At 34.6% G+C, this 24,731-nt stretch overlaps 1 protein-coding gene across 4 annotated transcripts in view; it reads right to left on the bottom strand.

The window, feature by feature from the left end:
- Positions 1-399: 399 nt before the first annotated feature.
- Positions 400-24,731, bottom strand: part of LOC132916274 (uncharacterized) — a 349,285-nt gene continuing 324,953 nt past the window's right edge. For 3 of the 4 annotated variants that reach the window (XM_060976131.1, XM_060976130.1, XM_060976134.1), the window contains 10 exons: positions 19,075-19,851; positions 15,479-17,571; positions 14,636-14,924; positions 13,606-13,833; positions 10,933-11,247; positions 10,187-10,594; positions 9,877-10,105; positions 8,677-9,094; positions 7,127-7,676; positions 400-6,155 (listed from right to left, as the gene is read on the bottom strand). In XM_060976131.1, coding sequence (XP_060832114.1) covers positions 5,943-6,155; positions 7,127-7,676; positions 8,677-9,094; positions 9,877-10,105; positions 10,187-10,594; positions 10,933-11,247; positions 13,606-13,833; positions 14,636-14,924; positions 15,479-17,571; positions 19,075-19,851 — 5,520 coding nt within the window. In that variant the 3' untranslated portion in view covers positions 400-5,942. The remainder of the gene's footprint in view (positions 6,156-7,126; positions 7,677-8,676; positions 9,095-9,876; positions 10,106-10,186; positions 10,595-10,932; positions 11,248-13,605; positions 13,834-14,635; positions 14,925-15,478; positions 17,572-19,074; positions 19,852-24,731) is intronic. The other variant, XM_060976132.1, reaches the window with a different exon arrangement.

Consider the following 24,731-nt stretch of genomic DNA (forward strand, 5'->3'; position numbering starts at 1 on the left):
CGCAATGTAAATACGAGAATCATATATATCGAGTAGAAAAAGAAAAGGAAAATCTATGCAACGTGTCGTTCGATCACGGGAAAAAGCAGTCGACCTGACAATACTGCAAAAACCAAAACACGGAGAAATACAAAATACTTATATACACGTTTAACGCAGTACATCAAACGTTTTCCGTTTCTTCTGCTCTTCCCATATTTTCCTACATATAACACGTTTGACCAAGGTCTTTGAATTTCGTGCATAGTTTTTTTGTCGCTTGTTTCTTTTTTCGTTTTTATTATAAACGTCAACCGAGATTTTCCATACACGCACACGCACACACGCGTCATTCGCCATACAAAAAGTTTCGCGTAGGAAAATATAAATGAAGTTCAACTGTATCTCTCTTTTGTTTCATTTTTCTTTTTTTTTCTTTTTTGTTTTGTTTTTAATCCTGAATTCTTTTTCTCAGACTTTTGGGTTCGAAAAAACAGTCGCTCATTATATTTTTAAATTTCTCTCTCTCTCTCTCTCTCTCTCCCCGTTTTTCTCTCTCTCTCTCTCTCTCTCATTCTTACGTCACCTTCACTCGTGCATACAATTCTTCTCATTCGTATTTCATTTTTTTCCTTTTTTTTATTCACGTCTTTTATATCTTTTTTTTGTTGTTGTTGTTGCTTGTCATTTACTTGCACGATTACTCGCTCTCTCGCGTTTCGTATCTTTCGTACTACACATATTGTTTTTTTTTTTCTTCTTTTAAATCGCAGCTCCGCTATTAAAATATAATAATTTCGATAATTCTCTACGATAAAATATTATCTTCTTCTGTTTTAACTTCACTCTCTCCGGCTCTTTCTCTCTCGTTCATTCTATTTCTCTCGCTCTTGTTCTTACTCACTTGCCTTAATCATCATCCACGCATCGGCTATACATATCGTAAAATATACAGGCTCGCATAATCTCCTAACCTTAGCTAGATCGCTTATACGTTGTCCTTTTCTTGACGCTTCGTGACTATAATTACGATTTTCTTTTCTTCTCCGTATCTCGCGCGAATGATACAAATGGCAATCGAGTACGCAACGTGACGAAAGAGGGATCCTTCTTCGTGATACCGGATGCACGATAACGTTCGCGTCCCCTTTTTAACTTAGTCAATCTCTCTATGAAATCCAAAGGAAGCTGTTGTACAAGCAAATTTCAAATTTATTACAAGCCCAAAAAATAAGAAAGATCGTACATGGAAGGATATTAAAAATTCGAAACAAAATAAAAATATTGGGTGAGTAACTAAGTAATAGCGGATTTTGTCATTAAGTGGTAATGACAAATTATCACTTAATGACGAAATCCGCAATCACTTCGTCACCAACTCAATAGACACTGCTTGTTTCACTTCTTCTATAAACGGAGACACGAACTTTTCGTTCATCCGTTATCTTGACCAGACGCTTACAAACTATCCTTATCGTAGCGGCTAGACTAGTTCGAACGGTATACGCTTAAATCGTACGGATTCTCTCGCTCGTTCTGTATCGTCTCGCCGAAAAATGACAAGGAAAATAATGTCGTATCTGCCGGAGCGAAGCAAGCCTCGTCTCCTCGAGAAGGAAACGTCACATCGCGGTTCATCTTTACGCGATATAAGTCGATTCGTTCGATTTATTTCTCCAAGAAACGATCGTAGCTCTCAACGAGAAGCGCCTCAATTCCATGTGAATTCAAAGAAAGAGGAGTGTCGTCGCGAAATGTCGGCGTCTCTTTATTCATCGTGTGTATATACAATGGTCACTTATTAAATCTCTCTTTTTTTTCTTTTTTTTCTCATTAACTTTCGTCATTATCGTACATTTTGTTTCCTCGTTTTTTCACGCGAAACGCAGCATCGTTTCGACTATCTGTTCCCATTCTCCAATTATCATAGAAAGATACATTGGATGACGTAGAGGAGCAAAATGGATAAAATGCAACGACCAAGAAATTGATTTTTTTGGGGACGTATAAAAAAACGACCGAGGACACCGACATTTCCCTCGATCTACCTAAGTCTACGTTATTTACAAATCTACAAGCGAACGTGCCTCGTCTACATTGTCTACCGGTAGGCTACTCCTCATAGAATCGAAGCATCGAAAAAATTGTCGTCGAAGAAACGACATCTCTGAACGAAGAACCGTTCGATCCTTCGAGCAATCGGTTTCGTCGACTGCGTGGTTTTCTCTTCGTATTCCATTTTTATTCTTTGAACGTTTATCGGAATGATTCGTCTAAAATCTCTTTTCTTTTCTCTGCCGGTGCTTCCACTTTCATCACTTATTTACATTCTCGTGCATGTCATTCCGTTTAACGCATTTGAATATCTTTCATCGAGAGAACAATATGGACCATCAAAATGGAAAACCATCGAGTCAACGAATAACATCAAAGATCGCTCGTAGGATAACGATTCATCGACAGTATCTTTTCATTTTTTTTTTTCTTTTTTTCTTTTGCCTTTTCCTCGTCGTTTTCTACCTTAATGGAAAAATACTATGCAATATACAGATTGCACGCGCTGCGTGAGACCTATCTGAGGATAGGTCGATCGTCGTGGTCTTTAAGATTCGACCACGACGTCTGTGCGCGCTAGCATGCACGCACGACGATAACAATGAATGTACACTAGGGATAGAAATCTATGGAGATCGATCAGCTTGTGTCTAAGACAGGCGACTCGCCGATCCTTGTACGACTTACATGATCTATTTACACGCGAACAATCATACGCGCCACGACGTAAGTACTCTGGTTCGCTTTATTCTCCCGTTATATCTCGCCCATATAAATATGAACGTCAGCAGAAAAAATGCATGATAATTATTGTATCTGCAGTTTGTACTAGGATCGTGTTTTTTTCGCCCTACGGGTGGTTATCCTCTTTCAAAAGGGAAACCAGAGGACCGAACCGGGAAACGACACGTATATCCGCGTAATAAGTAGCCAAGGTATCGAGAATCGGCGAAAAATCGGCGATTTCTCGATCCGTTGCTGATCAACAAAGAGCGTCATCGGTACCTTGACCATCAGAGCTATGCGTCCGTGTGTCTCTGATGGATCTGTTATTAACGTTCCTCTACGAAGATCTGTCGCGCATTAGAAGAGAAACGATCGTTATTTGATCGTTAAAGTGATCGAGAATCGTGGGCGAAAGTGGTCGGCTCTCCCTTTCTTTCTGTCGACGAAACGAATGCCGCGGAGAGATACAAAGAACGATTAAAAAATCGAAAAAGAACATCTTAATTCTAGGATGATAGCGTAATGCTCGCGAAATGAACGCGTATACAGTATGAAAAAATGATTCGCGAGTGTCAACTTATTGTTTAATACGCGCTCGCAACAAACAAAAACGTTGTATGTAGCACCTTATATCGTATCACCAGCGACAACGGTTCGCCGTGGATTCGACGCTCCAGACGCTTCGATCGTTCAAAGAAAATAAAAAAAAGACAAATATACAAAGTGTGGAACGTCCGCTCACGTCAACCTCTCCATCTTATCATGCGTATCACTGCCGTGCAAACTGTATTTCGAAGCTTATAAAAGCTTTTTTTGTTTTTGTCTCTATTATCGTAGAGGACGTCAGACGGTTGAGTATCTATGTGGTAATAAGCAACGAAGATTTAATGAAGATTTTTGTTCCATTAAGTAGTAATTGATCCCTTTACTCAAACTAATTTATCAAATTTTTACTTCAAACGGAGAATATAAACTGTTACAAGTATTTTATTTTAAGAACATGTTTAAATGATTAGCATTACTCTGAGAAATAATCATTCTGTCAAAATTTTCAATTTGAATGAAGAATCAATATCAGAACCCTTCTACGTCCATTGATTTATATCCGATACAACGTGTCTTTCTATGAGCAAACATTTTCTTGAATTTAGAGAAAAATACGAAAGGACTGTCGTTAACATACGTAGTTTCTCGTTTCAATTTTATATCAATATCTTTTTTCATACGTTAAATCTTTTTGTTTGTTGTAAGCGAGCAGTGCCAATGGACACAAGAATATTTAGGTAATAGATAGATAATTAGGGAGAATTATCGATTGTGCTAACTTGCTAACATCTTACTTAAAGTCTACATCGAACTTTATCTTTCATAATAAAAGTTTTACTTTCATCAAGAATTTTGAATAAAAGGTTCATTCTGAATATAGAATACTGCCTGTATTGTTCGTCACAAGCACATACGGATTTTTCTATCTATACCAATGGAATCATAAAAAGAATCACTATAAAACCTAAGTTTCTATTTACGTACAACGTTGAAGTAAATGAGCGACACTCGAAAGATGAAGAAATTAACGTGAGAAGGTGATTCTTAATCTAAGTACATCGCGTCTTGTAAACGCCGATCGCTAGAGTATTAAAGGAAATAGCAATGAAAGTCTCAAAGCTCGAGAATCGGACTGGCAGAACAGGCCACTTTGTCTCGCAACTTGAAATTTTGTTATTTTTACGTGTAGAGTCTGCGTGATCGGGCTACAAGATTCGCACAAAATCTTCCGATATTTTGTTTTCCAATACGAGTACATGTGTGTGGTTGTATATACAATACGATGTATTGTATTTTCGCGGTTAGACAACGATATATAACACTAGTCTAACGGTTAATAATCAGAGCGAATCTGATTTTACACTTACAGATATATACGCACTTAACGTTTATGTACAGTATACATATATGTATATATACTATGTATTTTTTATTTACAGTCGACAAAACATTTTTATAAATATCTCCGTAGTTGATTTCGCGTTTTTTCGTTAATGCCACTCATAGATTTATTGCATCTGTCCTCTACATATATAATATATATATATATAAATATTTATATATATATTTATATGTATATGCGTTCTTTGTAATTATTTATCAATGTACGTTAGTGTGAAATCCAATGTGATCCAAGTAGCGACAAACGCAACCCGTAGGCATCAAAAAAATTAAGCTATTGATTTCGTTTTATTTAACTTTGTTATACACAAGGCACAAGCCTCCTCCTCTATCCCAGTTCGAAAATTCTTTGCTGTAAATATTAAACTCTCTCGGTTCTTATTTACAGGCTCTTGGATCCTAAGAAATCTCGGAAAAAATTGCACCACCCACGTGCATCGTATATATCTATCACGCTAACGCACAAATAATCAAGTATACCTGTGAAGAACAGCGATACAACTTTGTCATTGCACGTTTCGCCTCGTATTCCATCGGAAAAATACACAACACTCGCGTTTCGCTTAAACGCGAATCATATCGTCACAACAATATCCCGGGATTCACGAAAATATATTCTCCATTCAGTGTTCAGCACCAAAAATGAAATACAACCCTGTCGAATCTGTGAGCGACGCGAAAGACGCAAGAATATGAATGGAAAACTATCAAATCAACAACGATTATCTCGCATAAACAATGTATATAAATGAGAAAATAGATTCGAATGGATTCTATGCTCGATCAAAAGGAAACCGATCGTAACAATGTATGTAATACATAATAACCGTAAAAAAAGACAAGATATGATCGATGTATAAATGGAAACGATCTCTTGTCTATTGTGACAATAAATAATGCTTGTGCCTTGTGGTGATTTTGAATGCCTCTTTGAAAGCTTGTGTCATCGATCGCATCATCGAGCTAAGATTCAAAATTGAACGTGCTCGTTATTCACAATGTAAAACTCTAATGTCTCTGAATCGACGAATGTTCGATTCGTTCGTCCATGTACGTGAATCGTACGATAATCCTAATCCTCGCACCTCGTTTTCAAATCTTTGAAAACTGGCAGACGTAACAGCTTCGATCACGGCGTTAACGGCCATGGCGTTTCATATAATTTCGCATAATATTTTATTGGCTGACAACAATTAAGTAACACCAGTTAACCTAATCGTCAGCTTAAGCTGTTCTCAAACAACCCCTGGCTGCATGGTCAACAGGTACGTCGTGGGGTCGTAATATCCAGCCAAATAGTAAATGTCGTTGTTATCGTATATGGTCAGATATCTGTGCGGCTCTTTTCCCAGCTTCTCTGTGTACTCTTGAAGCGGCAGCACCTCGCATTTGTGAGAGATCGTTTGAACATCGTTCTCGTCCATGTGAGGAGACTCGAATAGGGCACCCTAGGAACATTCGTTTGAACAAAATTCATTAATACAGCGTACAACGCTCGAGGATCGCGTCTTGCAGCGTAGAAAATTTCTATAACGATACTCGTATTGTATAATGATTGTGGCGTAGAGACTAAGATAAAGACTAGTAGTTTTACTGTTGAGAACTTGTGTGAGGTTGAGAATTGTGTGAGGTGGAATGATATGTTCACTTGCACTATTAGTCTTTTTTCCGCTATTTTTATCTTTCTTTGATTATCTGTTCTTTTGCTTTTTATTTGTAATTGAATTATTTGTTTGAGTGACTCGCTGAAAATTTATTTTTCTTTCTTACTGTTTTGAAATGATATGAGAATGAAATATGACGAGTGTTATAGTACATGTATGGTAAAATATGTAGTAAATGTATGTATGTTAAAAATCTTATGTCCATGTAAAATCCTTTTTGAGAATGTGTCTGTTCTGAAAATATGCTTTTTCCAGCGTGCTCACGTTTATCAAACTGTGCAATTTAATTATCTGTTATCAACCATAAATTTGAAATTTTGAAAATACTTTTGTCGAAATCGTCTATCGAATTAACACATTTTTTTTATCAGAAATAATTTTGCTTTAAATAACAATGTTTCCTTCGATATCTGCTTTCTTCTTATTGTTCTAACCAGACCAAAACGTGCAGAAATGTAATAATTAAGGAGATGCAAGAGTGATAACAAATCTCTATTGTTTCAAAGTATAGTGACTGTAGAAGATATTTGCACGTTGTAGTTATCATAGCCACTACATACTAATCAATTAACTCCAAGAACGAGTAACGATATTTCGTATCATTGAGTAATAATTTTCTACGTCTATTCAAAATTTGATACTATACGAATGATATGTAAAATCTGATAGAAGGACTCTTCATTAAAGAATAGGAGTTCGTACTAATAATTTTTCTAGCTAGTGTGATCATTTAAAATATCTCATGATATTCTTACCGGGTATTTCAAATTCTTCGGACAACCCACGGTCTCTTCAGGATGATAGAACCATTTCACCTTCACGATCATATTGGAACTTGAAGTTTCCCACATGGATTCGATGCGTCCAATGTAAGGTCTATCGGGTCTGCCAGTCGACAGAAAGACCGCACTGTCACCGATCTGGATCGTCTCGCTACCTCGTTGAATAGCTCGGAAGAATTGTTTCTTGGCTCTGCCCTTGGCACCGGGTCGTCTGTAACCTTTTCCAGCCCAGCCCCACAATTGTCTCGCTGGCAAGAAAGCTGCCATTTTGCTTCGACTTTCCACCGATTCTTGTCGTTCACGCACTTTCGACTTTTTGTCCGTCTTCTTCGGTTTTTCGGGTTTCTCGGGTTTCTCAGGTTTCTCGGGTTTTTCCTCGCGAACGGGTTCTTTGATCGGTTCCGGAGCTACTTCTTCTTGCGTTACTGGCTCTTCTTCGACTTCTTCTTCGCATTCCACTGTAGCTACCGTTTCCTTGGGCAGTTCTTCTTCGCTCTTCTGCCCGCAACAACTTTCCCCACTGCTAAGAGGCATTTAAAAATATTCGAATTAAGATCGAAAAAGTAGTGTAGAGATATATTGCTTTAGTTTTATTTTATTTATTTACTTATTTATTTTATTACAAATCTTTCAGTATTTTTCTATTCATTTATAAATTTCATTGCGCGAAACGAAAGTAATAAAGAAGTATGGAAGGAACATCTTCCAGTTTGATTAAATTTTTAACCCTTCCGCTGCGATGCGCTCAGAAACGAATTGCTCTTTGAGCAGCCAGCGTGACAATGGGAGATCGGTCGCGCGGATCGCACGATGCTCGGAGGAAGATACTGTGACTGAGCGCCTATAGGCGCTGTTCGCTCAGACAGAGCCGACTCTGGTTGAGCGCCTACAGGCGCTGTTCGCAGCGAAAAGGTTGATTAACCCATTAAGAGCTAGATAATTGTTGAAAGTATGATTTAATAACTTTAGCGAAGAATCGGATAATTGAGTTGCTGTACGGATGTTGGAAAGATAGTATAGCGTGTGCCTTGGTATATTTTGAATAGATTAAGCGTGACTTGACAATTAAGTCATTCCAATTTTTTGCTGTAATAAGAATAGTAAAATATAGAATTTAATAAAAAAATAGTTATAACTGAAACACACCTGTTAACTCTACGTTTGCCCTTAATGAGTTAATGTCTTATTTTTTTCATTTATATTAATAATGAGTCAATAAATTTCCTTAATAATAGTATTTTTAGAATGAAGAACTTTTGTTGTATAATTATATTTAATAATTTAAAAAATATCAAAGGCATACTGCGATAAAATCTTTTCAATCAATTTATAGTTTATTTCGTATTTACTTATATTTACGTATATTCTACTTTCATTGACAAGAATTATAGAGCTCAAATTGATATCGAATATATATAGATTTTTACTAGTTTCAAACGACGATTCAAAAGAAACCTTCTTATATATTAAAAAATTAAAAAATTAATCCAATTATATATAATTTAACGCGAAAAAGAACAAACCTAATATGACTTCCTTCGCTGTGACTGCTGTGATGACTATGTCTGTGCTTGTGTTTACGGTGTTTTCTGTGCCTGTGCTTTCTGCGTTCGTCGCAACATTTGTGCTTTTTGTGCTTCTTTTTCCCCTCCTGAGTCTCCTGTAATTTCTTCAATTTGTCTCTTCTTCTTTTCTTCATTCGTTTCCTTTCACGATATTCTTCCAAGACTTTTGCATCTACGTCGTCCACCTTCTGTCGATCCAGGGACTGTGCGTCAGACGGGGGAACGTAACAACTCGTTGTGGATAAAACAGGAGTCAACGCGTTATTCGCATTGGAAGTAGAAGGTTGACTGTTACTGGAAGAGCGTTTATCCTCCGTCGACATTGACGTTTGTCGTCGACGTTTTCCCAACGATAACAGGGGATTGGGATCATATTCTATAATTTGATAAAAAATTCGATATACATGAGTATGATTAGATGATACAGGAATTATTAAATACTATAAATACATATAGTGAAATTTCATTTCAATTTCGTGAAAACTATCTGAGAACAAATACTTTATACACGTATATATATATAACTGAAGTTCAAGTAATAAAAGCTTTCACCGATTCTCCCAACTAGGTATTGCCTGTGCAAATAAGTGGATTTAATCGATAGAAATTCAGTTAACCTGGTACTAAATGAAAGTTTCGTTTGAATAAATTGAGTTCAATTTTATACTGTTTAGAAATACAATTTTAACAATGGTAGATTTCGTAGTACTCGTACACAAAAGTCAACACTAATGATCCAAGAAAATTCTAAAAAGTTAAAAAAAGTCCTTAAATCATTCCAATACAATAATTAAAAATTCCCAAAGAAAAATATATCTTAAAAACCAGTAATCTTTAGAATATCCCACCCAATACCATAGAAATGTCAAAAGTGAATTCCAAATTCACATCTCCGAATTCAATTCTACGTAAGTAGTTATTAGGTTGTCCGAAAAATGTCTTTCTTTCGCAAACGTGTTTTTTACAACAGTGCACCTTCGTACGAACGTGAAACCAAGTCTGTGAAATGTCGCGGTGTTTATCTCAACAGAACAAAATCGATCGTACGTAATTCGACAAAATAATATAAAACAAAAAACGTTGCGCGTCTATTATTTTCTCATAAAACGAAAGAAATTTTTTGGACATCCTAATACATTAGAAAACACCCAAACTTACCAACAACGGGATAATCAGGCTGCAGCAGTCTAATATCATCCAAAGCTATCCTGCCACTATCCCCGTCATCGAACTCCACGCTAACAAATTTCTCATCGAGTTCAGGGTCAGGTTCCGACGGTTCGACCGAGGTACCCGGATACAAGCAACGATATTGCTGGCTCCAGTAGGCGCATAATCTCGTGCCAGGCGGTAGCTCTTTCGTGGAAGTGGGACAAACCTCGACGATCTGTAAACAGTAACGGAAAACAGGAACGTGAGCCCTCTATACGGACGAAAGATAGAGTAAAATAAATCAACGTTAACTTACCGCGTCTCGTAGAATCTCTTCTCTGGAATGGATGTGAGGCCTGTTGCCTCGTTCGCCGTCCAGCGTGATCGCATAAACGTCAGGCGCCTGAACCGCGCTCAGTCTTCCGGCGTAAAATAGACCACCCATCGCAGTTAAGACCCTCAACTGGTCTATAGCCAAGTGCGCCGACGTTAATTTACATTTGTTCACATTTTCCGTCTTCTCCGCTCGAGCAGCTTTCGCGTATTCCTTGCATTCTTTGCACTCGAGCGACTTTCGACGTTTCGATTCTTTCTTGTCTCGATCGCTTAACTTATGTCGCGATGGCGATGACGAACTGGACTTCCGTTTCTTCTTCTTCGACTTCTCGTGTTTGATTTTCTCGGGTTCGTTTTCGGCAGGTTCGGCCGTGTCCATTGAGATTTCCTAAGAAATCAGAGAGTAGATTACAGTGGATGAAATATTGGTAGGAATGGCGTTTGATTATGGTGGAATTTGTATTTCTTGAAGAAGCGGTGAATGGTGGAAGATATAGTCTTCTAATTATACTATTTTCCATAACAAAATTTTACATATGAATTCTGTATAACTTTATCTCAATCATTAACCCTCAAAAAATATCCTATTTACGTACATTGAAATTGTATTCGTATATCTATAAGATTAATTGGGGGGGGGGGAATTCTTTTTCTCTATTTCTTTTTTTTTATTATTTATGTCTAATGTTGAATAGTTTGATAATTAAATCTTTCTTTTTACGTTACCTTTACTGGTTCCTCCGCGATGGATTCTGGCAATATATTTTCCGCGACACTACTGGTATCGTCATCCTCCCACGTTTTCACCTTCGCTTCAGCTTTCAATTTCGGCTTCATCTTATTTTGCTTATCCAATTTCACTTCTTGACTTAATTTTGCCTTTTCCGCAATAATCGAGCTGATCACATTCTTATTGTGTAGAGGAGTTTGTTTCGCTGGTTTCGGCTTCGATTTTGTCGATTTGTGACTCTTGGAAGAGGATTTCATGGAAGATAGCCCAGTCTTGAACGGTAATGGAGTGTAACCAGTTTTTCCCACGTACTGTGCATACAAATAGAATGAAATTATACTTCATGCGTGATAACAAGATAATTATATATTAGAAAATATAATATTAGGTCATCCAAAAAGTTCTTTCCGCGATCGCCACTCGGGGCCTTTTCTCGTTCTGCTTAAGTAAACAAACCACCAGATCACTCAATCGTGTGGTCACTAGATATCCTCTGGCAAGGCAACAGAACAGTTCTCGACGTTAGTAGAAAGTGTATAGAGTGTTTTTTGCGTGGTAAAAGATGGAAGACCAAAAGGTGCATTTTCGTCACGATATGTCTCACTGCTTTAACACGTTGACCGCCACGCGTGTTTTCAATGAAATCCCTTTCAGGCCACGCGTGCCGCAGTACCGAGCGTTCTCTGCTCGATACTCCGATTGCAGAGAAACATTTCTACCAAGGACATTATACACTGATAATTTTTACACGAGTTATGAATCAGCGATATCATGCCTAAACCGCAAGACTCATGTAGTGGGAACACTTAGGAATAATAAAAAGTTCCTCCCAAAAGATATTCTTCATTGCAAACTAAGTAAAGGGGAGATAGTATCCAAAGAAGATGATAACGGGATTGTCGTACTCAAATGGAGAGATACACAGGATGTGAGAATTTTATCGACGAAACACGCTCCCATCATGGTACCAAGTACAGAAAAAAAGCGTAACATTCGTGCTGTTTCTCCAAGCCAACAGACATTTGCAACATTAAAACCACTAGCTGTTGTTGAATATAACGAAGGAAAGCGTGCTATAGATTATTCTATTTTATACCAAATGGTTTCCTATGCAGCCACAGTTAGAAAAGGAATCAAATGGTACAGAAAACTTGGCATTCAACTCCTTCTGGGAATTTCTGTTGTAAATATTTTGACGGTTTACAAAATTGCAACAAGGAAGGATATAAATATTAGAATATTTAGAGAATTATTAACTGCAAAATTATTAGGGTTGTCTGAAAATACAAAAAATCCTTGTCTTCGACAATCAGCATAATATCGCAGTTCGGAAAAATGATTACAGAAGCAGCATTAGACGCGCATGTTATGCAAATAAAAGACGTTTATGGTAATCGACCTATAACTGTTCAAAGAGTCCGGAATTTGGGAGGTTTAGAGCTGAAAATTTTAATCTGAAAGATGAAGATCGTAGCAGACGTCCATCCATCAAGGTCTAGCATTCGTGAGATAAGAGATGCTTTAAACATTCCGTGAACGACGATTCATAGGCATTTAACGAAGCTTGGGTACGTTAATCGTTACGAAGTGTGGGTCCCCATGAACTGACGGAGGGCAATATCCTGAATCGAATTTCGACATGCGACTTGCTAATTCAACGCAGCAAAAGAGAGCCATTTTTAAACAAATTACTGGAGATGAAAGTTGGATTCTCTACGACAACACTGCACGCAAACGATCTTGATCGAGTCGACATAAGCGTTCTCCAACGGTAGCAAGATTTGGATTTTACCTGAAGAAGGTGCTACTTTTAATCTGCTAGGAAGGGTATCCTCTTCTACGTATCAAAGAGCAAACGATCAACAATGAAAAATATTGCAACTCGAAAAACTTGAGAAAACCATTATAGCAAAGCATACTGAAGTGGTGAACAGACGTGGCGTCGTGTTCCACCATTATAACGCGAGGCCACACGTTTCTTTAGCAGTACGAACGAAACTTCTAGAGTTTGATTGAGATGTTTTATCACATTTTCCATACTCTCCAGATCTTGTACCATCGGAATATTATTTGTTCCTCTCTCGAAAAAATTTTCTTCGCAATAGAAAATTCAAATCAGTAAACGAAATGAAAAATGACCTCGAAGAATATTTTAAAAGTAAACCAAAAGAATTTTGGAAAAATGGCATTATGAGACTCCTGGAGAGATGGCAAAAAGTGATAGAAGGGAAAGGATCGTACATTATTTAGGAAAGGTAGGAAATATATTTTATACTTGCCACCTATTAAAAACACGAAAAGAACTTTTTGGACAATCTAATAATTATGTATTATATTATTCTATACTATACTATAAAATTATAGTTCGTAATGAAATTCTTTTATAATTGCAGTATTATAAAATAAAATAGAACATTATGTATAATAAATATAATAAAATTTTTGGACAATCTAATAATTACGTATTATATTATTCTATACTATATTATAAAATTATAGTTCGTAATGAAATTCTTTTATAATTGCAGTATTATAAAATAAAATAGAACATTATGTATAATAAATATAATAAAATTAAAGTTCATATGTCATTCTCTATACTGTATTGCATATATTTTATAAATAAATATAAATATAGTGTATCTTACAAAGCTAGAAGCAAAACTCACTTTTGTTTGAAGATGTCTATTCTTCGATAAAAGATAGCCCACCAAGGAACTTTTACTCTTAGGTTTCTTAGCAACTATCGTTTCCGTAAGGTGTCTGACACCTCCGGACGAGCACATTAATTTCCTGGGTCGACCAACCTTCCGTTTCTTCGATGCTGAACTAGAACTCGCGATAGTAGGCGCTGGAGATGATGTATCATATCCAAGTTGTATGCATTTGTCAGAGATCTAATGACATTTATTAGAAAAAGATTCTTTATTTATACATATATATTATAGTCTCCTCAATTTTATGCATTTAATATTTAGCTTACGAATACATAAAATACATTCCTACCTTATCGATCGGGGAGATATCCCATTTTGAGCTTGACAACGCATTCTTTTTTTTTTTATTAACTAATTTAGTGATATTGAACTTAACTGATATCATAAACTGATGTCATAAAAATATTCGAAATTTAAAAAGTAATAAAATAAATAAAAAATCATATATATGAAATATATTGATAAAAATTTTAATTATCGTTACAATATAATTAATATACATGTTATATATATCTGTGTATATATATATATATATATATATATACATATACATAAATATATATACAAATATATACATATATATATATATATATATATATATATATATACACACACATATATATATTAAAATTTATATAATATATAATATATATATTATTATTATTATTATTATATACACATTATAAAATATTTTTAATTTCAGCATTACAGATAAGTAATTTTTCATCATTAAAATAATTCTTTTTTATTTTTTTACGTTTTTCTTCCTTTTTCAACAATTTCTCGCGTTTCAATTTGGTATCTTATTTCGTCAAAAATAACAGAATTGTCCTAACTTCTAAAATTTTGAATAATAATTATAGAATAACTTTTATAATTACAAATATAAGCTATTGAAGTTCTGTTATTTTTGATTATTTAATAGTCTGTTCCTGATTTTTCTTGCTGTTTTCTTTTTTTTCATATTTAATATTGGATTTACCCGGCCGGCGTTTTTCTCGTCGTCCTCTTGCGGCAATTTGTTTGATGGTAGTACTGTGATTGGCGAAGCAACTGGTGCAACAGGCATAGGAATACTGGGTATACTATCCAGTAATTTAATGTGGCTTCTTTGTTCACCCAGTTTTACCAAGTTCACGTTACATCTTGGCATAGCTAGGACAGCTGAAGCTAATGGCTGCGGAGCTCCATCAGACGATTGCGATGGAGATTTGTGGGCTGAAGACGTCCCTTCTAACGTGGGCAGGGATGTCGGGAGACCGTTATCGGAACTGTAAACATTATTAATCATGTTTTGTTAATCATTTTGACGGTAATTCAATGATTTTCTATTAAAATTTTAATCAAGATTTTTTTCATTAAATTATTCAAGAAATCTTGCAGAAAGAAAAATATTCTGCTTATAAACTATATTTTTTCCGAACTATAAAAATTGTCTTAGTCGTTACGAGAAAGGAACGATTCTACGCAAAAAAGTAAGTTAATAATGTGAAACAAAATCTTTTTACATTAATCTCGTATAAAGAATTTCATATAAGACTTCGTTTGTGAAAGTATGAAGTGGAATTTTGTTATCTAGAAAAATATAATTAAATGCATGCATATATAATGATCTTTCAAATCAAACTTTCCTAAAGCTAGAAATGGAAATTCTGTGTTTCTTGTTTCTTGTTTACTACTTTAAAAAGTTCAATTTAATACATGATATACTATAAAAAAATACTTTAGCATATGCATTCTAATATAAATATATGAAATAGAAAAATTTATATCTACGTAAACACATTTAAAATGATTTAATAATAGAGTATAGAATTTGACTCACTTAGAAGAATGACTCTTCTTGCGCGGTCTTCCAGGACTCTTCTTCTCGTCTTTCTTCGGAACTAATTTAGACAATTCTTTTTGTTTCTCTCGATATTGTCTTTGTATGTCAGCTAACCTGACTCTCATGTCCAGTTCCATAGCATCCATATTCGGCCAGTCCGCTTCATTATCGATGTGTCCTTTTCTTGCAATAAACTTTTTTGCATCGAGTTTCGCTTGTAAATTCCTATAATCGTGACAATCACGATTTTCTCCCAAGATATGACTTCTATCCTCATATCTGCTGTCTTCGTCGTTCTCCACCATCTTATTAACCGAATATATCTTTTCGTCATATATTTCGGCATCCGAATCTGATAAATTATCATCAATAATCAAGGAATCAGTAGATTCCTTGCTGCTGAGAGTTTCACTCATATGATATTGCCCGTATAACTGTTCGTATATTTTCCTTTCGTATGCTTCAAAATCTTCCTTTCTTTCGTAGTTCCCATTATTGTAAGGACTACTACTGCCAAGGGGAGCGTCATTTAGCATATCGTGATCTTCGTTATCGGAACAAATATCATTTTCTTCGGGAAAATCTATGCTTTTTCTTGTATCATTAGTCATCATAGATACAATTATTTCCTGCTCACTTTCATCGTATCGTTTATCACAATCATCTTCCGAATACGAGTCGTATTTTGATTCCTCGTCTTCCAACTCGCCATCGGTTTTGTACCTCTTGGGGCTTTCGGAATCTTGCAAATTTTCTTCCACATACTTTCGTTTCTGCGATGTCTTCGTTTGATTTTCTGAGACATTCGCTCTGCCCAGGTTCAATAGTAATATTCCGGCGTGAGATATTTCTTCGGAACTTTCATTTGACTTCTGGTCAGTTACATCCCCTACTTCCTCCATAAATCTTTGTTCCGCCAAAGCACATAACACCCCCAGAGGGCTGTTCATATTATTGTAGCTCTCTTCCGGAGGAAAAATCACTCTGCCCTTGATAACCGATTTGTCAAATTCAGATCTATTGGCATTTGGTCTCAAGCGTTCAAAGTGCTCGATGCTGTTCGACAGTAATTCCAAACCACTAACATCAACTATAGGTTTCGGTTTGGAATTACTAACTAACCGAGATCTGGGAGTTTCAATATTACATGCCAAGGCCAACGACTTTTCTAGCGGTTCCAATTTTCCTTTTTTAGGCGTCACCGCGTTATTGCTCGCGCATTGCACTTCCACTTCACAGACCTCGGGCGGCGAGACATTCTCCATTTTCACGATAGGTTCTTTATTGTCTTTTAATTCGGTATCATTATTACTACTTTTCGTATCATTATTATTGTTCACGAAGTAGTTTCTGGGCAGGGGATGCTTGTTGCTCGTAGGAGAATCGCAAGGATGTTCGTTCGTTATTACATGATTATGATCACCTTGCGAGTCTTTAGCCGAACGAACATTTTCCGAAGAAGATACCTCAATTTCTTGTGCCATTTCGTAGTTTTCTATGAACTGAGAGTTCTCGCAGGATCTCAGAATGTGTTTTTTCAAACCGTTTTCTAATTTTCTTGGTATTGTTTCTGAATGTTTCCTCGAACGAAGATTTTCTGTGTTCTTATCTTTCGAGTCGTCCACTTTTTGGGGTGCCGTCTCCTGTAAAGCAGCAGCTGCGTTCTTTTTCAACTTTTCCACCACGTTTTCGATTCCAGGGTGAGACTTTTCGACAATGTGCCTCTTAGACAAGTCCTGGCACTTTGGCTTTTCCGTGGTTGATGTTGGTTCGCATCTGTATGAATAATCTTCATACATTGCTTCATCTGCTTCCTGCTTGATCACGATTGGTTCGATCACTTGATCATCACAATCGATGCTCGGCATATCGAACGACTTCACAATGATCTGTGGACGTGGAGCGGTTGCCTGCGATCGCTCGTCTCGGCTCTTTTCACAACTTTCGTAATTCGGATCGATCTCCATTTTTGATTCTTTCGGATTCTCCGACAGTTTTGGAATTTGATTGGTCTCTGCAGTTTCCACCGAAGAATTTGCATGTCTGTGTAACTCAGTCGCCGATGTTTCATCCGGTTTAGGTAATTCGGCCTATAAAATATAACGTAAATGTTATTGAAAGTTGTGTGAAATTGATACTTCGTGATTTCTTATCGGTCGATGAAATCGAATGATTTTAACACTTAGCCAACATAATAGGGAGATTTTCCTTCTACGAAGAACATCGCCGCGTGACCGAACGGGGAGATCTCCCTTTTTGGCTTTAGCAACGCGATTTTTCTTTTTTTTTTTTTTTGTTAATCAATTTAGTGGCGTTAAACTTAATTAAAAAAATACACTATCAATTATTCGAACGATATCACACTGGAAAAAATATTAAAATGCATTATGAATTTTTAATTTCAAATTCAAATCGTGCTATTTATCTTTAGTCATCTTTAATGTTTTTAATTCTACCTATATTTTTTTATACTTTTAATATACTTTCAATTTGATATTTTGTATAAACAATAGTAAAATCGTTAAACAAAATTATCACCGTAAAATATAACTGACCACTTAAATAATTTTTAAACTTCTTTGTTTTTTAAGTAGTGAAAATTAATCCTCGATAATTGGAAAAATGCGGGGTGGACAGCGTAGGGTTGTTTGTCCGCGCGCGGTGGAAATAGCGTACAGCTCGCCGTGGCGCGCGCGGTTGGCTAAGTGTTAATAATTACATTGCGTTTGGTTCATTCTTTTCGTAAAAAGTAACGCTGAGAGACTCGCGGTTTCGTAAGATATTTTTTATTTAAGCTCAATGATAGTTATGAAATAATCAATTTTATTTTTGTTATATGTTATTTTTGTTATGAGTGTTATATGTTCCTTTTTATGAGTGAGTATTATATATATTGACAAATAACATTGTTTTGCACATTAATTTTCTTCATCTAATAATCAAAAAATTTTATAGTTTTCTTTTTTATCGATATCGAGCGTCGACTGACTATCACGCGATATTTTATACAAAAAACGAAAGATGTTTCTCTATATGTCGATGTTACTGTTTCGTTAATATAATAACATATAATCGAATTACTAAACAAGCGACGTGTTAAAAACCTTCAATTTTCAAGTATAATGTATTATTCTATATTATTGTTTTTACTTTATATCTAACAAGAAACACGTCATATATGCGTATATAAATAATATTTTACATAAAATATTATAAAATATTATTAAAAATATTATTAATCTAAAATAAAATGAAGCGCAGGAGAAAAAGAAGAAAATTGTTCATTACTAAATAATTGTATAATTGATAATCTTCTACTTCAAATTTTCTATAAAAAAAAAATTTCCCGAAAAATATGGTTTTCTTAGTTATGCCACTCTTCTAATGAATCAACGATAACGAAAATCAAATAACACTCGGCATAAAATTTCATATTAAACGTGTATTATCATTATAATTAAATATATTACTCCTCATAAAGAAAAACAAGATGTTACAGCGCGAAACTTTTCGATCTCAAAAAAAATTCTCGGCAAATTAACGTCATCGTCTAACGTCGGAAAACGAGAAACAGAAAATTCTTTGATTCTTACCTCGCACTTTTCATCGACAACCTTCGTATCTGCCTCTTTCTCCTGTTCAACACCCGCAGTTTCCTGCACGTAATTCTTCTTCCTGTCTCTGATTCTATCCAAAGAGTGATCTCGTCTTCTCCCAAAGAATTCCAAATTCTCATGAAAACTATCGCAATTTTCTTCGGTTATTTCAATAATTCTCGGCCCTGTTCTCACATCTCGGCATGATATTCTATCCTCGGCAAACTGTTGCTCGCCTTCCTCCTCCATGTGATTTCTATCATCGTGTTCCCTATCAATCTGCCGTGTAACCACGTGTTCGATCGTTCTATCGATCGACGTGACGCTTCTACACTCTTTCGTGATAGAGTATTTTGGGCAATCGGCCATGTTAATAATAGTGTTTTCTGCTTTATCCACTTTGCCCACTATGCTACAGACCGCTGGATTTACGGTTGTTGTTGTGGTGGTTATTCGAACGACGTTGCACACCTTCTCCGGCGAGGCAGCCACGATCTCGAAGTTGGTCAAATTCGTCAAGTTGGTAGTGGTAGTGGTTAAGTTAGCCGAATTCTGTAGTTGACAGGGACTCAAACTTTGTTCCTGTTTCACGGATGTCTCGATCAAAGACTGCTCCTGATCCTCGGATTCTGGTGCGTCTGTCTGATTCGATGCGTCTTGTACGCCTATTATCGGCGCTACTTCTGCTGGCTCGATCGCGTGGATCGTCGTTACCTCAGGCGGCGGCGTCAAACACGAGACCGGTGAAGTCGCCTTCGACAGAAATGAATTTCGCTGCAACACGCAGGATATTCCATGATCAAATATTGGTGAGTTAGGGAATGGAGAATTTCGACAAAGTTGGACCAAGCTGGGAAATCGAACTGGGTCAACAATTCCGGACAACTGCTTCGAATTGACTACTTTGAGAGTTTTCAAACGCCATTTGAATCTTTAGGGATCGTTGATTGAATTGATATTTGAACGTAGTATGCGGCACTGATTAAATGTATATTTCTTGGCCATTATAATGGAAATTATATACGTTTGTAAATATTAGGCAATGCACTAATAATTTCATGTTTTCGAGACATTTGCGCGAGGAGAGCTAATATGAATTTAAAATGACATCGTTTTGCTTGAATTTGTAAGCGTAATAAGAAGTTTAATGCATATCCGAGACGATATTGATATGTTAGAAAATTATTTGATATAGTTATTCCCATACTTATGAAATTTCCTGATAGATTTTCAAAATTATAGATTTCTGTGATTTCATGTTATGTAAAATATCAATTTGGAAATGTTTTACTATACTTGGAAAAATTATGCAAATAAAGTCGCTGTTATTAAAGAAATCTATAATACATAGTAAAATATAATTACCCGTGATTTTATTATTCGAAATATTCAATATGTGTATATTATAAATAAACTTTACGTTATAAGATATATAAAATATATAAAAATGGTACTATAGTACCATTCTATACAAAACAGCGATAAAATGAGGTCATTAAATGATTATGATTTATAATTACACTGGTTAATCAAACTAAATGAATGCTAGAAAAGAAACTTTAATAATATCTTCTACGTAATTTTACTAAAAAAATAGTGTATTTTTAAATCAAGAAAACTAAGAATAATAAAAACAAACGTGCAGAATAACGTTACACGCTTGTTCATTTTCTTTCTGATATCCAAACGAATAGGGAATGCTAATAAAATATCAATATCGTTCTTCAACGTTGAATACACACAAGTTAAGCACAACGATAATCAAATTTATTCAACGAAGGTTTCACTTATTGTCCACTGCTTTGTCTGGGCGATCGGTTTGATTGTTTCAAAAATGCTTTGTCCAACTTTGTTAAAATTTGCCGCAATACGTTACGATATTACAACAGAAAGAACTAAAAGCTAAAGTCTATAGCGTCCTTTCGTATTCAAAGCGTTAAATGAAATGGTCGAGATTTGATAACTGAAAATATAGAATTTTCTGAAATCTATTACTGGTTTGATATAACTTTTATTCGATTGCTACAATCGATCAAGATCACTGAAATCGTTACAACTGCAAACAGAACCGTATTACACAGATATAACTATGCTATGCAACACTTTGAATGCTATGGACGCGCCCAGCGAAGACTATACGTGAAGATTAAGAACATATAGAAGAGAATAAGAGGAGAAAATTGATAAACGCGCGCGCGTGTGTGTGTGTGTGTGTAATATAATTATATATATATATATATATAATATATATAATATATATTATATATTATAATATATTATAATATACTATATTATATATTATATATATTAATTGGTATATTAATTATATATATTATATATTAATATAATATATAATAATATATAATAATATATAATAATATATAATAATATATAATACATACATATATATATGTGTATGTATAAACGTATAGAAAACAATAGAAAAATGAAAGATGGTTTACTTTCTGGACACTTCGTGAAAAGAGCACTTATTACACTGCGAGAGTCGCGAATACGTAAAGTATGTCTTTGCACTTGCTACGACCACGTTACGAACGGAACTAACAGGTATGTGATCACGAACGTACGAAAATTTTGCTACCCCTAACAAGTGCGCTATTAACGTTAGCGTAGTGGGGACATTCTGGGCGGAGAATTGTGAGTCATAAGTGCCAATGGAAATCCTATTCGTTTACCCGTAAGAACCCTTATTGGTAACCCGTAATAAATATTATGGAAAATTTTCCCTAGATCGTTAAGGCGGGCCAAGTCCAAAAGGATGTCATAACAATACAATCTATAAATGCAATTTATATTGCTATTTATTTAAAATGGCAGCGTCATCAACGATGGCAACCGCAATACTCACGGACTCCGCGGGGGGCATTCAGCACTCAAAGAATTAATGCAATATTCAATATTTAACATTTAATATTTAATATTCAATATTTAATATTCAATATTTAATAGTCAATATTTAATAGTCAATATTTAATATTCAATATTTAATATTTAATATATATCCTGCTGCAATAATTTATATTGGTGTAGGTATAGAAAAATTATTTTAATCTGTGAATAAGTAATTCTGATAGATGTATAAAGCATTTTTAATATAGCTTTTACTTTTAATTGTGTCAGAAAAAGTAATGCTAATGAGAAAGAAGTCTTTCGATAATTAGGTTTTTGTTATAAATTTTGAAGGAAAATTTGAAGGTTACGATATTTTGATACAGAGACTCCTAAAAAGTATATAAAATACTTTCCATTCTTATATGTCGCTAACAATTCATGCACGCGGTTGATGCAATTATAAATAATAAACAAAATGTGAAACAAATAGTATGTGATACGTAATTAAAGCGATTCAAAAAAGCTGATTTGGTTTTTCTTTCATTTGCATTGAGATGATACAGTAATATTTAGAAAAATTGTAAATACTAGATAGTAAATTATCTAAAATTTAAGTAGATATTAAAAATACATATTTTAAAAAGTCATTATTAAAAATTGATATTAGATCAAACGATAAAATTCTATATATTTTTTCTTATGTTTTGTTATTATTCTGCATTAAGTACAGAATTGATATTGATATGTTTAAATTCGATATCTGCGATATATATTCTGTACACGATATCGCATTTTGAATAGCAATTTTAATACACGACGAAGGTTATTAATTACGAGAGATTCAGAGCAAGGAACGTAATTAGTAACGATATTGGAAATAACATAAATATTTGTGTATGTTCTTAATCTATATTCGATCATTATTGTTGCTCATTATGTTAATAAAAAATTAAACCTCCTACTACAGTTGAGAGTTTCATAAATCGAAATAAATTTAAAATAATGTGTTGAATGCTAACTAGTAATATAAATGAACTTCTAAACTCTTTTAGAAAATTGAAGATTTTGTAATATATGGAAAAAATCATAATATAAGAATACATAAAAAACTGTCGTAATTGAAATTATTTGATAACTATACCTACGTAATGCAATTGCAAATATTTATCAGTCAGTGTCAATTAATATAATCGTAACAAATTCTGCCATATAATTTCATTTAGAGAAAGAAATAATACAATTTGTGAGAATCGTCAAAATATAATTTTGACATGGTATCGTTAAAAACAATATACTGATTTAACAGTGAAAAAGATACAGATATGTCTTGTTCGACAAGTAATCGAGCAGAAACTATAAATTCAATTGGAAAAACACGTCGTAAAGAAAGTTAGTAAAAAAAACCATAAGGTGTATTATTTCATAAAGGAAACCAAATTTACAAAGAAGTGAGAAAATGGTAGCGAGGTTTATTGAAAGAAGCGAGAAAAAAAACGTAAAACTAAAGAAGAACAATAAGATAGAAAAGAAGCGATAGAAAAGGAGAAATCGTAGTCCGTGACTAAAAAGCTCTTTGAAACTGTACTTAGAAAAAGTAAAACGTCGTAAGCAGAATAAACAGGGAGCAACATACCTTCTGGTGATTAAGCAAAACAGTTTAAGTTTCTACTGACATACAGGATTAACAACTTCTAGACATAAATCACCGAAGGACAAACAAAGCTCAGATTAGATCTCGAATGAATTCAGGGAAAAACATGAGGAGGAATTTGGAGAAAGAAAATAAATATTTTTGTTGTTCTATGACGTGTACGAAATTTGAAGAATCTTTAGAAGAGAGATTAATTATGCAATGTTCCTGATTTTAAATTAATTAAATATTTTAACCCTTACCTCTGAAACCTTTAATTCTAACAATTAAATGTACTAAAGAACGCGTTGAAACATCATAGAAGAAATTTCACATTAATAGATACGTGCTTTTTATTTTAAAATTCAGTAAAATCAAACAAACGTAAACTCTGTTACGATTATATTTGTTATTAAATAAAATGTTTAAAATGGTTATAAATGAGAATGCCATAGTATTATTAGAAGATGATAATATTAGAACAAAGCTCGCATTAGGTGTAATTTTTAGATAGTCTATATAGACGAAAATAAGAAACCAGAAAATTTCTAAACAAGAAATTTTACTTCTTATTCAGCAGTAACCTTTAACAGAGATTACTTTTTTTTATTAAAAAGCAATTTTTAATCGGAATTTTACAGGCAATAATTCTTATTTTTTTGTTTCAATGGTAATTTCTGTCCATTGAAATGTTATACGTAAATCTATCGATTTCTATACGTATTATCGAAATCTCAAAATTATTCACGATCAAGAAAATTCAAAATTATACGAATGACTATACCACGCGCCATATAGCCATATCCTTCCGCTATACAAATCACATCAAAAATCGAAAAATGTCAAAATATAAAATAAAACGTTGATCCGAAAAGAAGACAATAAAATAGAAAAGCATAGAAATGGTAACGGATAAATGATCAGCGAAAAGCAAATCAAAGACCGCGTCTGGCGAACCAACGGGAAACGTTCAGCGTTCCAGAAATTGCAGGGTCAACAACGAGCTGGTTAGTAATATCTATGCAGATAGCGATGCAAATAGGTTTGCGCATGATTAATACAATGTGCCACAACGTTTCCGCATTATGCGAACGGTTGGACCGCGCCCTGAGCTTGGCATAATTACTGTCGTCTCTCCTCTACGTTTGCTTTTCTCTCTTGTCACTATGTT

The sequence above is a fragment of the Bombus pascuorum genome, chromosome 2 (genome assembly GCF_905332965.1).
Source record: "Bombus pascuorum chromosome 2, iyBomPasc1.1, whole genome shotgun sequence".
Classification (NCBI taxonomy): domain Eukaryota; kingdom Metazoa; phylum Arthropoda; class Insecta; order Hymenoptera; family Apidae; genus Bombus; species Bombus pascuorum.